This window comes from Syngnathus floridae, chromosome 20 (assembly GCF_059516105.1).
Source record: "Syngnathus floridae isolate MCC-2025c chromosome 20, RoL_Sflo_1.0, whole genome shotgun sequence".
In the NCBI taxonomy this organism is placed as follows: domain Eukaryota; kingdom Metazoa; phylum Chordata; class Actinopteri; order Syngnathiformes; family Syngnathidae; genus Syngnathus; species Syngnathus floridae.
The window spans coordinates 70,093-84,503 of NC_142432.1; the positions used below are offsets into that span (position 1 = coordinate 70,093).

Consider the following 14,411-nt stretch of genomic DNA (forward strand, 5'->3'; position numbering starts at 1 on the left):
GCTGTCCTAAAGAGTAAAATGTATCCAACCACAACCAAAAATTACAGCCTGTAGTCCAAAATCTCCCCTTAGCATTCCACATGTTAAAAAAAAAAAAAAAAAAAAAAAAAGACCCCGCGCCCCGCCCCCCCCTTTCTGACAGCATCACAAAGGTTCCACGAGTAAATTATGCGGTTTGAACATCCAGCTTGGCGAGCCTCCACCTGTCGGCCGGCCGTACGCAGGAATGAAGCCAGCCCCGTGCTCGTGCCAAACTTTGCCGTGCAACTAAGCCTCTGGATACACAAAGTGCTGACTCGGACCTACAAAAACAACACCAAAAAATGCTACTCAATGGTTTAGCTCATTGGAAATAAAAAACAACCAGCGCTATTATGATGAGGATTTATTTTTACACAGCTGAATTGTCTGAATGAAATAAAAGCTTGAAACTGAGCAACCTGTGCTACAAAGCAGCAGCTCAAATGTGACTTTCAGTCAGTTTGGGCACAGGTAAGCCGCACCGGAGATGTCGCAAAGCCCAGCCGGTCGGCAATGCCAAAGGCCACATTCATTTCTTACACTCACAACTTGCAAACACTGATCAGTCCACGCGCTGTGAAGCGATCAGGGAGTCGCTCCAGTCCGCCTTTTGCCGTTCATTAACTAAGCCGAGCTGAGCCGAGCCGAGCCGAGCCGAGCCGAGCCGAGCCGAGCGTGTGTTAATGTGCACTTCATTAACTTGGGCTCTGAGTGTGTGAAGGGAGACTCGAATGCCTCGCCGGTCTCCCGTGGCAACGGCGCTCTCTGGGCCAACTAGGAGGGGGCGTTAAATGCACGGAACGGCTGCCGCCGGGTGAAGGAATTGGAGCCCAGTTCTCTCACCTGAAGTCTTCCTAAACTCCTCAAGATGGAGGGCTGAAGCTTGATATCTGGATCTAGTCAGCTAGGTGTGGGAAAATGTGTTCAGGAAAAGGTCGGAACTTCTATGCTACAAATAGTTAGGATGTTTTCAAATGAATATTCACATTTTCAAAGTGTGATGTTAGAGGCTCCACAACTCGGGAACAAGTCTCCTAGGTATGCGCCGATTGGTTATGGATGACATCATCCTCAGGGGATAGCCCCACCCTCCCAGAACTCCACCAGTGATGTAATGGAGGGGGGGGGGGGGGGGGGGGCAGACCTTCAAGTGGCCTTTCTTTTCTCCCTCTTCTTCCGTCACAAGTCACCTGATGTTGTGATGTTCCAAATGGGTGGCAAGGCATCAAAAGTTGCACACGTCAGCGTTATGTCACTTGCGATTCCAACTTTTCATTTTTGGAGGGGCCTTTGCATCTGTTTTTTAATCACATTTGGAAAGTCTGTGTGTCCCGGGCAAACATCCACAGCTCAAGAGGATTAGCGACGGGACTCTTTGCTGATCAAAGCGGCGGCAGCGAATTCAGCTTACTGAAGGGAGGACATGACGCAGCCTTACGAACCAGCGCTGCGCAAATACGTCACAGCGAGAACATCTCAATTCAAACCCTCAATTGAAACTTCGCACACTTGCACCCGCTTGCCGCACTCGCCGAGCCGATTGGAACAAAATTGCCACGTGGGAGGAGTTACGGTGCAAGCAAATGCTCCTCTGATATCTGGCCAAGCTATCAAAGAAACCATTTGTGTGTGTTTTTATAAAAGGCAGGAAAGTGGAACGCCACCGTCACTCTTTTTAACGAGGTACGCCTCTAAGCCCCAAGATGGTCTCACCGCTCCCAATTAAAACCATTGTTTATTGGAATCTTGATGTCTTTTGTCAGCGCGCCGTCCGACACGCCCTTCCCTCCTTGTTGTCCGAAAACCATGGGCCCGTCTTAATAACGATCCGATTATTCTAACGACAGGCGGATTTATGTACAAATGGCTTTGCTTGCGCTCACCGGAAACGATGGCCGGCTTTACGGTCCCCCTCGGCTTCAAGACGGCGCGTTAGTATCTTTCGGCGGATTGTTGGCCATTTACGAGCCACGGCTTTGCCTCTAAAACACGTGGCTCGGTAAGCCTCGCCAGCTGTAACAAGCAACCCGCCCAAAAACAAAGCAGCAAGCAATGGATTGAGTCTCCATACAGACAGAAGAGTTGAGCAAAAAAAATCTTGCGGAGGTCAAATCTGGTCGCCACCGGTTAGTTTGCTGTGACTCTGCAATTACGCTTCCCCTAAATGGGATTTGGGAACAACGGCGACTTTGGTTTTGGCGTAGCGACACAGCGCGTCGGAAAGACGCGCCCAAGCTCGCGAGCGAGCGTGCTTGCGAGGGAGCCATGCATTATGGATACGCTACAGCCAAAGTGCCATAGTGACTATAATGAAGTCTCTCCGCGGCCCCACAGAGCAAGTCCTATCCATCGAGCTGTCGGAGCTGACCCACTCAACGGGATGCGTCGAATAACCAAAAGCTCCTCTTCAACAAGTCAGAGCTGAATGGACCATTTGTTTTGCTGGAATTCAATTATCTACTTTTGGACGTTTACGTGCCATTTTCTTTCCCATAACCCACAAATTGGATGAGGCATACTTGGTGGCTCAGGACTGGAGTAGGGGCGGGGGTGGGGTGGGGTGGGGGGGGGGGGTGCAGCAGCTGCACCGCTGCCGAGAAGACCGTTGCGGAAGGAAGAAAACCTCGAAAACAAAGGTGATAAAGTACACCAAGATCCCGTGGTGTGCTTGCGAGACCTTTTTCCTGCCGTTCTGAAAATGAACGGAAAGGTTACGGAACGGAATGTTGCGTAAGGTAGCGCCGTCGCCATCTTGGGGGAATGGAGAAGCCGGGCCGCGGTCTTGGCTTTCTTCCAAGAATCCGAATGAGCCAATACCTCTCGGCTACAGTTTGCCAAAACGTCTCGTGAGGGGAAAAGATACGAGAAGCCAGTCTGGGTTCTGATCTCATTCTGCGCCCGCAAAAAGCCTACCCAAACATTTTCACGCTGGGGAATCGTTTTGCTTTTATTAGCGCCGGTAACTGTAGAGCGAGCGGGTGAGGTGAGGCGGGAATGGCTCAAGACGTACTCTGGGGTGCCGTCTAGACTTGGAGACCGCAAACGCCTACTGTGGAAAGAAAGTGGAGAGCCCCCAAAGGAAGTGAGGCTCAGCCAACGGACGCCATCTTCTGGCACCCAGGTCTTTACGTAGCGCCCTCTCCAAATAAACTATTGCGGCGCTACGTGGCGACGCTAAACACCGCCGTTCTCTGGACTGCACGAAGGCGCACGGTCTGCGCTTCAGGGCTCGCTTTGAACGATACGTTCCTGGGCTGGCCGCGTGCGTCAAAATAGACGGGAAGCCATGATGTTTGTATAGACACTAGACTTTGCATCAAGTTGGGGATTTACACAATGCTGTCCAGTTATCAGTCAGAGCAGGAAGGAGTTCTCCAAACACATCGCGCACAGACACAAGGCAGCCTTGGCTAAAAATAGCTCTCGCGAACAAAAACATCCCAGAGTCGGCGCCAAAGGGACACTTCATTCCAATGGTAACTTTGCTGAAGATTGTTTCCTTGACCCTCATCTGTTTGCGAAGAGGTGAGCAAGAACTACTCGCTACGCTTCTAAAAGGGGCTGGCTTCTGTTTACACTAGAGGAAAAAGAGCTTGGCAGGTTAATAGCGCCAGAAGAGCGCCAGGCGGGCCAGCGTCCTTTCACGCCCCGGGACATTTGTCTCGGACCTCCGTTCCCGTCAAAGGCAAGCGACAAAGGAGATAGAGTCTGAGAAACAAGTGGCGGGCGAGCGAGCGAGTGAGTGAGGTCATAAAGATCCAAAGAAAGCGCAATGCTAATCCAAGTATCTACTACACAAGCTAATTCAAGCAGCTCCAGAAGCAGTCATGCGATGTGAGCGCGAGTTGGCTCGGCGCCACGATGAGAAACGACAGCGCAGACAAACACCTGGTCTACCAGCCCCCTACCCAAGACAGAATCTGCTGCTGTTTGCTCATATAATGGCATTTCAAGACGGGCGGGCGGGCGGGCGGGCGGACGGCTTGGCCAAATTCCACTTGCAGCCGTCGCCTTCCATTTCATAACATCAGCACCCAGGAAACCCGGGAGAGACGACCACAGCCAATGATGAGGTTCTGTCTCATTGATAAGAGGAGACTGAGACTGTCCTGCATCTGCAAATCCACTGAAGGGTGGAAAAAAGCTGAAATTTGGAGCTTTACAGATGAGATTAATTGACAGTAGCGGGAAAGCGCTCAGGCCAAAGTCCCTTTTACACACAGATTGTGGCAATAAGTAGAAAATACAGGACATTGCTGGAACTTTCGTGACGACATCAGTGCCGCCGTCAGAGAAGGAGCGAGCGAGTCTCCCCTCGTGGGAAAAACCTCGCTCGCCCCCTGAGCAAACTCGGACATCCAAATCTCACGCGAGCCTGAGCCGCAGTCAGCCGTTGACTGTCGGCTTCCTCGTGATCCACGGAGGGAGGGAGGGAGGGAGGGAGGGAGGGAGGGAGGGCGGGAGGCAGGCAGGCAGGCAGGCAGGCAGGCAGGCAGGCAGGCAGCCAGCCAGCCAGCCAGCCAGCCAGCCAGCCAGCCAGCCAGCCTCTCAGGAGGGATGACTATGCGGCGGCCGACGCATGCAACAAAACGCTTAGTTGACTTAACGCACAATCTCTTGTTTGGAGCCCCCTGCCCAACAGCCCCTCTTTAGTTGAATTAGACACAGCCAGAAAGCAGCTTCACTGAACGAACGGTTGGCTGCAGTTCAGATCAGGGCAAAAACACAACAACCCAAATGCAAAACAAGCTTTGAGCGGCAGGCATACGCAAACGAGCAGGGAAAGACAAAGATCCCCAAAGGAAATTGCCTTTGCCATGCAAATGACAATAAGTCATGTTGCAAGATGTACACAATTGTTGGTAGCGGCGAGGTGAGGCACTCACCTTTAAGATTAAGCGTCCAAACGCAACAGTCCCAAAAACTTTTTCTGCTCCTTTTCCCAACTCCCACTGCCTCCCCTCTCTCTCTTTCGCTCGCTCGCTCACTCGCTCGCTTTCTTACTTCCTGGGCTGTTGCTTATGCTCCAATCAGGTCATCCATACAAAAGTGCTCACCACCCTACCTCCCTCCCTCCCTCCCTCCCTTTCGCTCAGCCATTGTTTTGGCAAAGGCTTGTCACATGTATGCCCGCAAGAGAGAGTGCGGACCAAAAACGGTGCTCGACTCCCAGCTTGAATGTCTGACGAGGACGAATCGTTTTTTTGAATTAGGAGGGGGGAGCACGCTGAAGATTTTTTTTTTTTTTTATGCGTCTGGAACTTTCTCGCCAAAGCCAGCAGTTTGCTGTTAGAAACCTCAACGAGGCTCAAATTGAGAGCTGCCCAATTCCAAAGACAAGGCGCCTGCTTGCCGGCCTGCCGGCCTGCCTGCCTTTTAGTGGCTTTTCTGCCTCCACCCAAGCGAGGCGGCCAGTTTCGAGGTGTGATTTAGGGGTGCGGGGCCGGGAGGTGACGAGTGGGCGGAGGCAGTTTGACGGGAGCACACTGAGCTTTTGTTTGGCCTCGTCAACACCTTCATCATTGCGCCAACACCTCCTGACCTGACCTGACCTGACCTGACGAGAGCTCAGCTCGAACCTGGTCCCAGTTCAGCTCTGATGTGCTCAACTATGAAAATAAAACCTCATTTGTAATTCACTGCAATTATCTTAGCGGTGAAACCAAAAAGAGCCACTCGTTAACTTTTCGAGCCACGTTTTTGTTCCAAAAGCCGTCCTTAATTGTTCCCGAGCGCACGTCAGCGGAGCCACGAGGCCCATCACGCCACCTCGCTTGCTAGCTTGGATTCTGCAGACGTTCATCTTGGTGTTTAGTCTGGGCACCACATGTTGGAGTGAGGAAAGGTGGGGGGCTGTACTCTCCTGTACAGGCTCTTCTCTTCTAGCTACACAAAATGCGCTTATTCCTAAAGATGCTGGTGAGACGTTAGCAAAATAGAAATCCTTCCTTTGTGGTTCGTACCCAAATAGATTTCAAAGGCGTGAGAAAGAGCCACAAGTCAGGCTCTTGCTGGCTCACGTTAGCATTAGCTTGCGGGCCACGTTCCTAGCAAAGTGACATGGAGAGTGAGGGGGGGATCAAAAGAGCCTAAAAGGCCTTGGCCGCCACCACCGTCCACCCCCGGAGCTGCCGTTTCCGTATTTTTAGCCTCCGATGGGCCAAAGCCCCAAGTGAGCTGCTCCTCTCCGCTCTAAAGCCACTTTTGTAAAAAATGACATCACCGTATGTTTCTCAGTTTTCTGAAGCAATTTAAAGCCCCGGCTCAGCAGAACCCCTCCCTCCCTCCCTCCCTCCCTCCCCATCCCCTCCCCCGCAGCTTAGCGACGCGGCCTGGCTGAGCCGTCTCGTTGACAAGCTCGAATGTCTAACCGCTGACTTCATCGCCGGGCCAAAGCGCATTATTCCCTTTCTCCAAAAAAATCCCCCTGATCTGAGAGCAAACGGAAGGGCGGCGCTTATCCCCAAATCAATGATTCAATCAATGATTGGAGCGGTTTATACAAAAGCGATGAGAGAAGCCAAACCATCTGGGCGTTAAGTCAGAAATTCCTCATTGAACAAGTCACGCTCGGAGGGATAAAAGTGGAAACGTCACGCGACTCACTGACGTAATGCCCGCCACATGAGTCAGATGAAGGGTTCAAGTTCAAGTCCCATGGCTTTGACAGCAGGGGGCGCCAGCTGCCTTCCAGGTGCTAGAAGAGCAAGGAGCCTCCAGGAGCAATTATGTGAAGGAGCTGAGAAAGAGAGCGAGAGATTCAAAGGTGGGCAGGAAGTGGATTTTGCTCCGAGTGCAATGCGTCGGGAATAAATCTGACGCACAGACCTCCCTCCCTCCCTCCCTGCCTGCTTTGACGCATCCCGTTTGGTTTTCTCAGCGGCCTCGGGACTTGTAAAAACTTGTTGGCTTTCTGACACCAGCTTTGGTGCCCAGAGCAGTTCAAGGACACTTTCACAGGCAGGCAGGCAGGCGGGCGGGCGGGCGGGCAGGCAGGCAGGCAGGCAGGCAGGCAGGCAGGCAGGTAATTGAAGAGCTGCCAAATCCTTTGAGGAACAAACACGACTTTTGACAACTCAGAAGATGAAATTCAACAAATGGAGTTGCAACACCATGGTGGTCTTCCATTAGATGGCCACTTTTCTTTTAATTCACTCTCCAGCTGCAGCCAATCACCTCAACAGGCTCCCGCCTCTGCAGCCGAGGAGGAGAAGGGAAGAAAGAAAGAAAAAAAAAAAAAAACAACAACACTGAAAATTATACCCACGGATGAGAAAAACCACTGCTGTCAGTCCCTAGTGAGAAGAATTTACAATCCACACTTGTTCTGTTTCGAGGCCTGAGTCAGGTTCGCTCATTTGCAAATGTGAGACTGCGGGCCACCAAGCAAGCAAGCAAGCAAGCAAGCAAGCAAGCAAGCAAGCAAGCAAGCAAGCAAGCAACGCACCATTAGTCCGTTGCGTCTCCAATGACTCAGAGGGGTCGCATTTGGAATCAAAGCTTTTTAAAAGGTCTCCTTTGTTGCACTCCTCACAGGTTGTGCTGAAGATGTGGCCAAGTCAAAAGAATTGTCCAACAAATTCAAAGAATGCAATTCATCTTCTCATTTTCATTCTTTCCAAACATTTGTCCCAACAAAAGGAATGGAAATCCTTTTGTCATCTTCTTGCACAAGCAAGAGCTGGGATCGCGCCGCGACACGCTCGCTGAGCTTTCCGTGAGTCATCACCCAAAGAGATGGCGGGCAGGAGGGCCGGCCGCCGGGTCTCGGAAGCGAATCCTAGCATGACGGGGCCCGCGTTTTCAAACGATCTGAGCCAAGCGAGTGTGAATGAAATGAAAAGCCAGATCCTTTGGTCAAGGTCCTATTCTACTGGATTCTACTTGCAGGTGTGAAATTGGGCTCGGTGTGGAGCGGCGGTCAGTTCCGAAGCTTCGGTAGGCACGGTGGAAATGTCACCTGTCACGCACGCTTATCGTCTTTGCCTCGTCTCGTCCGTGACCCCGTGGCCAGGGTTTGGTTCTGGCTCAGAGCCTCACAAAGAGACAGCCGCCTAATTTGTCTTCCCACAAACATCTGGTTTCCAGTAGAAAGCTGCCCAACCCCCACCCTTCTCGTACCCCACAAGCGGGCTTTTTTTTGGGGGCTGTTGATTCCCCAGCATGCCCTGCTCGCATTCCTGACCTCCTTGTGTCAACTCTCTTCACCAACTAAGTTCAGCCCCTTTTGGCCGGCCTCTCGGAGCCAAAGACTAAAATGGCCCTTCCTCCGCTGACAGGAAGCTATAGCAGACTTTTGGAAAGGCGCTGCCATTCCCGACGCCAGCGTGAAAGTCGGCGCCCCGCCGAGTCGAGCGAGAGTCAAAAGGGAACGGTAAGAGTCCTTTGTTCGGTCGGAGCTATTTGCCGCTAGTTCTCGCGACAAAAAAGCAATTGTTTGTTGTGATTTGAAAAGGTAGTATCTTGGAAGAACCTGGAGCAGCAAGTGCCTTTCCTTCAGGCTAAGAAGATGGTCAGAGTTAAAGGAGGAAGCCTTCATGCCCAGATTGAAGCAACAAGAAAAGAACAAGTGAAAGACGAGAAGGCCCCACTTCAAAGTGAGCCCATACAAGTTGAGGATTCCACTTACTGCTGTGATGGCGGCTCCACGCTTTCCTTCCACTCTTCCCAGGGACGACGGACTCCACGGTGTCGGCGGCGGCTCCGGCCTCGCCCGGCGGGCCCTTTTGGCTCGGCGTTTTGTGTCTGGCTAAGAGGCCGCCGGTGCCCGCCTTCGTCGGCTTCTCGCCCACGCTCTGCGCTCGAGCGGCCGTGCCGGGGCATTCCTTCCTGGGGGAGGGCAGCTCGGATCCGGCCCCGGTCGAGGGGAGCCGGGCCGGCCTGGAGCTTTTGGACATCATCTGGAGTCGGTCTGTGCGCCCGCGTCCTCTCGGAACTCCCCGCGGCTCTCCGGCGTGTTGTGACTGGCGCAGGCAGGCAGGTAGGCAGGCAGGCAGGCAGGCAGGCAGTGGGGAGAGAGGGAGGGGAATTTGGGGGTGGGGGATGATTAGCTCTGTGGAAGGTGCTCTCCTCTCCTGGCGTGGCCTGCTGGGCTCATTCTCTAAGACAAACAACGGGTGTGTGTGCGCGTCAACCTGCGGAGCAGCTTTGCCAAAACTAACAGAATGTTCCTGGCCAGTGACTCTTGATTCGTCCTCTTTCAGCATCTCATTCCGACCTTGCACCTTTGCTTCCTCTTCTTTTTCCTGACCAGATCCCGCTTTCAAGAGGTCAATGTGGAAAAAGGAGCCAAAGTCCCGGTTCAGGTGCAGCCGCCCAAGCTGTTCCAGATGTGCCGCTCGGCGTCATGGGCGCGTGCGTGGCTCGGGTTCAGTGGCCGGGCTCGGTCTCGTGGCGCTTTCTCTCCTTCCGCTTGCTTGCTTCCCTCCCTCCCTCCATCCATCATCTACTCTTTGGTCTCTTGTCCCCGGAGACGCTTTGCGCTCCTCCGCAAATGTCAGGTGGCGAGCCGAGTCGGGAATGGCGCTCGGGCGAGCGAGCCGAGAATTAAAAAAAGGAGAGAGCGGAGCGCGCGTGTGCGCTGGCTGTGCGATTTGCTGCGCCCGAAACATCAGCTGTGACAAGGGGGGAAAAAAGGAGGGGGGTGCGCAAGCACAAGTTGGCTCACAAGGAAGAGAAGATCACAGCTTCTCCGAGAGGGGGAGAAAAAAACAACAACACATTTGACTGGTTTGACAAATTGCAAGGAGCCAGCGACACGCAAAGCCACGTTTGCCAAATGATGTGGCTTTCCACACCAAAAGAGGATTTCATAGCAGTGGCTGGACTCTGGAGACGGACGGACGGACGGACGGGTCGTGACAGGAGGCACCTGGATACCTCTCGACACTTTGCTCATGTGCTACATTACACGGGCGACGCTGTTGCGTTGCTTTGCGTTGCGTTGCGTGCTCGCTGACCAAACGCCAGAAAAGGAGTTAACCTCAACACTTTGAGAAGAGCCACATTTTGCGTAAGCGACTTATTTGCTCAACGGGGAAAAACGACGATGGAAAGATCAATTTTCCAGAATGCGCAACAACTGTATGGATGTGTCATATTAATCTGATGGCCACATACGTATGTGTATCTGCATGGCTTTGGATGAGGCAAAGCAGATTGACCTACATACGTCGGTCCCCTGGCCATGACACACTGGGATTCGAAATTCGTGGGACTTTTTTTGGGAAGCAAGAGGATAGAGCCGCTTGCGTGCCTTTAGCGAGCCATTGGATATGGCAAACGGATTTGGGCACGTGCGTCACCGGCGGGGATTGCTTTTGCTGCGCTAGCAACATGCTAGCTAGCGGGGATTAGCTCCAAACTGAGGACTGCATATGGGTTTGACTCCAATGGTTAGCTTGCGCTTTGTGTGCGTTAAGAGCAGATGAAAGCGCTCGCTCCGTGCCGTGCCGTGCGCACTGGAAGGCTCCCCCAGCCTGGAAGAAGCCACTTCTTACTTACTGTACAGTCTACGAAAAGTCAGGCAGAGCCCACTTCAAAGGCTTGAAATAGCAGCGCCTTGAGAGAAAGAAGCTCGTCATTTCAGCCTTCCACACAAGACTGTCGACAGATCGTGAATTGGATCTTGATGGCAAATAATACGGGCTAGTGTTGACATATTACTCCAGCCTGTCACATTACGGTCTATTTCGTTTGGAATTGCTTGTACGCCAGTCGAATTTTTAGCTCCGTGCCTATTTTTGAAAATGAGAGTCGTTTTTTTTTTGTTGTTTGTTTTTTTTGAACTACTTGTATCGTGTTTGCCCGCACATAACTTCCAAGTTAGGGGGATAAGATGTGCCAATAGCACTTTCATTTCAAATCTTAAAGGTAAGCAGAGCTGCAGCGTTAGCTTTGGCTAACGGCGTCAGGTTGGGACAACCGTAAATACCGCCGCGATGTTGATCGAAATACGTTAGGGGGTTGATGTTTTGGTATGCGGACACTTTGGACTTGGACACCCCTGTATTATGTTCTAAGTGACTCAGACAAAGGAGAGGAGAGCAAACAGAAACATCATGTGATCAAAGAAGCTGAGCTCGACGTTCGTCAAGATTGGGAACAAGATGGCTGACTCGTGTCAACTCGAGTCCTCAACAATTTTTGTCATGAAAATACTTTGATGATGCGATAGCAAAGCCCAGGCTAACAGGAAAGTAGTCACAAGGGTCAAGGAATTGTGCCTCAATTGTTAGGGGAAATGTTGGATGGTAGGACATGGCTGGAGGAAACACTGTGTGGCTTTTCCAGAGCCAACATAGCAAAAGCGCTGTGTACATCTTTGGTGTCCTACTCCAGTGACAAGCCACATTGTAGCTGGTAAAAAAGGTAGCAGAATGTCAAGGAAGCATCTGGATGTGTGGGTGGGGGTGCTCGTCTGGAGGCGCACGGTCCCCGCTGAGGATTCAAGTCGATGTTTTGCCTGCCCCCGGCCGGAGCAGACATTCCATCCCTCAGCCATATCATGAGTCATTACTCACCAGCAGCCACTCAAACAGTTGCCCAATAACAGCGCTGCGGCTAAGACGACAAAAGTTTCAATCGCGATCGCTCCCTGCGATGCGCTACGGCAGGAAAAAAAAAATAAATAATCTATACACTAAACACGTTATGGGAAATTGCTGGCTCATGAGGTCATTTGATTTGATGCGCCAACAGAGGCATAACAACTCTTTAGAGCACCAACAGTTTCTCAGCAGAACAAGCAATCAATATTCTATCAGCGACTTTTCAGTGTACTGTAACTCTTTTATTTTTTTTTTTAAAATACCAATTGGAACGTTCGCTCAGTCACAGGGACGAGACAGTCTCACCCAAATTGAGGGTTAGGGTCGCAACTGTTCGGCGTGTCGCGGTTTGAATCCAAAGTGAAACGGACGGGCATGTGAGGGCCATTTCCTGCTGACTGAACAGAAAGTGGAACAAAATAAAGTTGCTGGGGGGACTCTCCCAGTCTTGTCGATGAACAGTCAGCTGATAGCCAGAAGCAGAGCAGGAAGTAAGACCATTGTAGTAGAGGATAAACAAGAGCATGTGGAAAAGAAAAACATTGATGTTTGGATGCCATTGTCCTTTCAATCCATAGTTGTGTGTCGCTGTCGCTGGCTTCTCTCTCTGGGGCCCCCGTGTGGCCTGATTAGTCACTCCTGCCTGCACTGCCTCCATTTGACATGCAAATGACAACGCGAGTGAAAAAAAGACGCATGACCACACGAGAACGAAAGAGGAACACTTGGATGCAAAGAACAAGCAGGGGCTGATGGACGACCCCGCCGATCCCATCACGTGTCAAGTGCGCCGACAGCAAACGCGGGGCATCGGTGCCACGGTGAAGGACAGGAAGTCCAGCAAAACACGCACACACACACACACACACACACACACACACACACACACACACACACGCGGCAGTCAGCAGCCGAAACATGCTGAGCCAACAGCGATTGGGTTCGGTCGGGGCCGACGCAGGACAGAGCAGATAATCATCTGACGGGGGACAAGATTTAAAAGCGCTTCTCGGAAAGATTGACACACGCGCGCTCCAAAGACCTCTTTTTCCACTTGCCTCCATTATGATCTCCGGTGGTTTAAGGCAAAGAAAGGAATGAAGAGCGCTCGACTTGAGGTGGATGGCGACCAATGACAGCGTGGGGAACAGCTGTAGCGGGCTCTGCTTTTGCCGCCCGCCTGCTTGCTCAGGGGAAAGCCAAAAGACTTCATTTCTGCCCTCAGCGAGTCGTAACATCCTAAGGCAAATCCAAAATGAGATAAAAGCCGAATTTCCCCCTATTGCTGACCTATGAAGGTTTTTTTCCCCATCGATGCTATTTTCCACCACAGTGGCTCTTTGTTCCATTCCGTGAATACGTCAAATGTGTCTGGGGAAAAGTCAAACACACATGTTACTTATTCACCTTCAATTTCAAAACCTGGGTCAGGGGTTAGTCTGGCCCGCCCCTTGCTTGACATCTGCTCTGACCTTTGACCTCATCACAGATTTGCGTACACACGTTTCTCCGGCTGGCCCTTGCGTCCGGAGCCATACGAGACCCCCCCCCCCCCCCCCCGGGTGAGTTTTCAAGGCCGAACCTTATCTACGTGCTGAGGGCCGGAGGAGGTCCCTCCAAAAAGTCTACAAAGCCCGACCGACTCAAAGCCACTGACGAAGTGGCCGGAAGACGCGGGAGGCGGTGAGAAGGCCGATTGAAGACAAGCGAGGAGATGATAAAGCTTTAAAGCGAGGGAGGCGAGCCTTTTGCCCGCTGGGGTCCTTCAACCGCCGCCGGCCGCTTTGGCCCCAACCTGAGCCTCATTTGGAACATCAAAGACCAAGCGCAGAGCTCCATCAGTCAGGAGCAAGCCACTTTCCTTGCCACATTTCAACTTTGAGAGCCGAGCTTAAGTCATGACCGCTGCTTGCCTCCGAGGCGCAATCGACAAAGTGGGGGATTGCGGGTACACCTCCCGGAACAACATTTTAGTCATGCAAATAAACGTCGGCCTTTTCTTTCATAAAAACAGCATCATACTCAACCAACCAAGCCGCTCGCTAGCTAGCTCACTGAAACTTATCTCTTATCAGGTTCTACTACAACAAAGTGTACACATTTGCGTACACATTTGCCTGCTCCACATATGCATAGAGTTGAATGAAATGTGATACGGTTGGAATGGGGTTAGAAAAGCCTCGTTGTCTTCAGATTAGAGTCAGGAGTGATGGATCAGCCAGCCCTTAGCATGCTGCGGACTTTCCAAAGTGGCTCGCCCCTACAAACTTTGCCAGGAGGTGCTGAATAAAAAAATTACGTGATTTTGTTTGCTCATTTGTACACATTGCTGCTGATGAGCCAGCCGCCGGTGCACACGCACGGCTGGCTATCAGCAGAAAATACAAAAAAGTGCTACGAATGAATGTGCCACTGCACTGCTGGGCTTCAAGGGGTTTCTCTCAGGGCGGAAGAGAAAGTGGGCCGGCCTTTTCTCAGCAGCGCACGTCTTCCCACGCACGTGCGCCTGCTTCCTCATGGTGAATGAACCTCTTTTGTACTTACTCGCTTTCACTAACCCGCATGTTTGCTGACTCAGCAAATGTCTGTATTCTGTACGTCATGTCAAACGCAGACGTAGCACATCCGTCACGCTCTCAGGAGAGAGCAAAAGAGAGAGCAAGCCAGGACTGCAGATGCGGGAGGGAGGGAGGGAATTCTTTTGTGTCTGACCTCTGTGGCGGCGACCCAGATCTTTTGATTGATTTGGAAAGTCATTAAAAACCATGGTGGGCACCACGCGGGCCAATGTGGCATTTGAGGACATGCCGGCGATAGGCCTCGTTCTCAGCTCTCGGCATC

General features: G+C 51.9%; 1 protein-coding gene across 6 annotated transcripts in view; it reads right to left on the reverse strand.

Annotated features, from left to right (window-relative positions):
- Positions 1–14,411, reverse strand: part of LOC148380567 (sickle tail protein homolog) — a 46,424-nt gene that overhangs the window by 22,888 nt on the left and 9,125 nt on the right. For 2 of the 6 annotated variants that reach the window (XM_088362872.1, XM_088362874.1), the window contains exon 1: positions 8,651–9,000. The exons of 1 other annotated variant lie outside the window; for it this stretch is intronic. In XM_088362872.1, coding sequence (XP_088218998.1) covers positions 8,651–8,921 — 271 coding nt within the window. In that variant the 5' untranslated portion in view covers positions 8,922–9,000. Of the gene's footprint in view, positions 1–8,650; positions 9,001–14,411 lie in introns of those variants that run through there. 3 more of the 6 variants (XM_088362871.1, XM_088362873.1, XM_088362869.1) reach the window with 2 other exon arrangements.